The 3085-nt window shown below is 39.0% G+C and overlaps 1 protein-coding gene across 2 annotated transcripts; it reads right to left on the reverse strand.

Annotated features, from left to right (window-relative positions):
- Window positions 1-364: 364 nt before the first annotated feature.
- On the reverse strand, window positions 365-2761 carry CXCL10 (C-X-C motif chemokine ligand 10). Of its 2 annotated transcripts, none has more exons than XM_036022383.1 (4): window positions 2603-2761; window positions 1956-2082; window positions 1632-1721; window positions 365-1169 (listed from the first exon to the last, which is right to left on the reverse strand). In XM_036022383.1, exons 1-4 carry the CDS (start codon window positions 2661-2663, stop codon window positions 1139-1141), a joined length of 309 nt encoding a protein of 102 aa, XP_035878276.1. In that variant the 5' UTR covers window positions 2664-2761; the 3' UTR covers window positions 365-1138. The 2 variants fall into 2 exon arrangements, with proteins under 2 accessions (XP_035878276.1, XP_035878279.1); XM_036022386.1 differs by having other exon boundaries at window positions 1624-1721.
- Between the last annotated feature and the right edge of the window lie 324 nt (window positions 2762-3085).

Genomic DNA, 3085 nt, shown 5'->3' on the forward strand with positions numbered 1-3085 from the left:
TCGGGCAAGACTGGATAATAGTGCCACTAAATAGGACATACAATAGAGGAGGAGAAATAGATCTGGGAGAGAGGGGGATTAGTTTAAGATAGTTTGGAGTTTGATATTCCTATGGGATATCCAGGTGGAGGTGTCTCATAGAAAGTTGGCTATAAGTGTCTGAAGCTCAGGGCACGTCAGTCATGCCACATCGGTCCTGAAGGAATCTTGTATGATGGGTCTTTCAGGAGAGTACAGTTAAAAGGAATGTGATTTTTGAACTCATTTGTCCTTCACCCACCCCAGCTTCTCTAGGCTATGAATTCTCCAATTTAAGCTTCTTATGAAATAAATATCCCAGTCAAATGAGCCACTGGAAACTTCATCATGGTTGTAATGACTTTATTACCTTCTTGGCTTCTGAACAGTTAAATAATCTTTCTTAATATTTCCAGAAAAGCACAGCATTTTTATTTTGAAAAACATCCAGCATATTTGTCTTATACAACATGAAAACAAAATATCTCGATTTTAAAGTTTCTTCCAATGTTCATTCATGGGTAGTACTTAATTACACAAGTTATTTCATAAACACTGAAAACAATGTAAGAAACATATGCATCTAAGAATTCTACTTTGTATAGTCTTTCATTAAATAATACTATTTGCACACATTTCTAGCTTCTGTGTATTTTCAATATATATAACATGACCACTAGAAAAATCTGAGCCCCTTGGGAGGATGGCCCTAGAAGCCCCTGGAGTAAAGATCTGTCTTTAAAAAGCAGATTGTATTATTTTGAATGCATTCCATTTAGTTATTTGAGATTTTTAAGAACTCTGGTAAGCGCCGAAGTGAAAAGATCTCTTAATAAGCTTTAGAAGGTACAGAAGGTAAGGAAAGCAAGGCTAGGTCTTGGCATGTTTGCTAAGACCGTAGTGCCTGAGCATAGCTTATAGTAACTATAGTACCAGGGCCAAGTTACTACTGAACCTCTCAGGATGGTGAGCCATCCACTTCCCTGCAGGAGTAATAGCAGCTAATCTGGTGACTGTGGTTGGTCACCCTTTAGGAGAACTGCAATCCAGAAAAACCATTTGAGTTGACAAATACTGTATGTAAGGATGTGATGGTCCATCCGCATCAGTAGTGCAGTGATTATGCTTTGCTCTGGGTTGAAGATCTTGTCCTGTAAGAAGAGAAAGGTGTAAAGGTGTGAAACATTCAACCTGGAGTTCAGTCTGGGTTCTACTTGAAATTTACTGATTTCATAGATAACCCCAAATCCTCAGATGAAGTGTGGGGTGAGCATTCCTGCTGCTACCCAATCTCTGTGGATTACAGGTGCTGCATTTACGGCCAGGGAGCCAGGGAAGGCTCAGGGCAAGTTTGGCAGCTTTGCTTGAATAGTTGTAGCTCTACCTCAAGGATGAAGTGACTTATTGACACTTTTAGACCTGTAGTCAGAGTAACTTCCAATACCACAGAGATGGCACCCTTGTTCATAAGTAACTGGAGATAGAGGAAGGGGCATGGTGGTAACACTCTTTTAAGCCAAGGATCTCGCAGGACAGCTCAATGGAATATTTCTAATTTCCCAAGATTTACATTTCTTAAAGAACAGTTTTTCTGCAAGCAATAGCAAACCTACCCATTCTTGCTAAGTGCTTTCAGTATGTTGTTGACCATCTTGGACTCTGGATTCAGACATCTTTTTTCCCCGTTCTTTTTCATTGTGGCTCTATAGAAGAAAATAGGAATGAAAACATTTAAAATAATGTTGGGCCCATAAACTGATGGAATGTACAATTTTTAAGCCAGACACTTAAGTTTCACTCTAATGTGTTTCCCTTTGCTATATTTGCTATACAGAAGTCTTAGAATCATTACAAATACTTTGTGATCTTTTATGATCAATACATATTTTTATATGATTACAGCCAGGGAGATAATCAGCAGATGGTATTCTACTCACATGATCTCAACACGTGGACAAGATTGACTTGCAGGAATCACTTCAAGTTTTTCTAAGGAATTTGGATTTACAGATCTATTACTAATACTGATGCAGGTACAGCGTGTAGTTCTAGAGAGAAGTATTCCTGCAGAAAAAGAGACAGGTACAGCAGGGTGAGTTAGCTCAGCTTTCATTTTGGGTATTTAATATGGAGTAGATGGTACTTAGCAGAATGTACATCCCCATTATCACATAATCTGATGATTCCATTATAAAACAGTTCTTAGTGATTATTTAGTTGACTACCTAAAAGAATGTAATTGCAACTTGTTGATTTTAGGATCATATCCTTGGGCACAGCTCATATGATTAATTAAGCTAACTAAGGGGGTATCTCTGTCATCTTCTTTCTTCTTCTTCCTTCTCATTTTCTATCTATCCTCCCTTTTCCCTTTCCTCTTCTGCTCCTCCCTCCTCCTCCTCTCATTTATTCCACCTGCTTCTCTTACTATAAACTCTGTGACGAGAGGGAGTCTCTGCTTACTTACCATTCATTCATAGGCAGGCTGCAACACTTTTGCAAATACCCTATTTCTGTATTTGTAGAATTTATACCCAGTCCAATTTCTGAACTTGCAAATTAAATATCCCTTGATGCTTCTTACCTTGAGCTCCATTCAGAGTCAGAAGGATAAGGCAGAAAATAAGAAGAGCACTTTGGTTCATGGTGCTGTGACTGGAGGTTCCTCTGCAGTAGGTTCAGAATGTACAGTTCAGTAGGTTCAGAAAGCAGTTGAGGAATGCCCGAGAAAACGTGGAGCTAGGATGCAGCATTTATTTGTAAGGACACTTCCTCTTTCCCTCTGATTGGATAACATTACAGTGGACTCAGCAAAACCTGCTCTCTGTTCTTTGGGGAAGTCCCATGCTTTGTAGAGTTGAAGGTATTATTTATTTTTATTGTGAGTGAGTTTTGGAATTTCCCCCCTCCCCCCTTTTTTTTTTTTTTTTTTTGATAAGAGGGAGTTAAGTTTCACTTTCCAAATCATCAACTGTTTCTTGAAAATCAGAACTTTATTGCAGTCGAAGGAGGTAGAAAGGCCTGGGGTGGTGGGGAGGAGTAGGGGGATAAGGCAGAAAACTGTATT

Source organism: Phyllostomus discolor, chromosome 1 (genome assembly GCF_004126475.2).
Source record: "Phyllostomus discolor isolate MPI-MPIP mPhyDis1 chromosome 1, mPhyDis1.pri.v3, whole genome shotgun sequence".
Lineage (NCBI taxonomy): Eukaryota > Metazoa > Chordata > Mammalia > Chiroptera > Phyllostomidae > Phyllostomus > Phyllostomus discolor.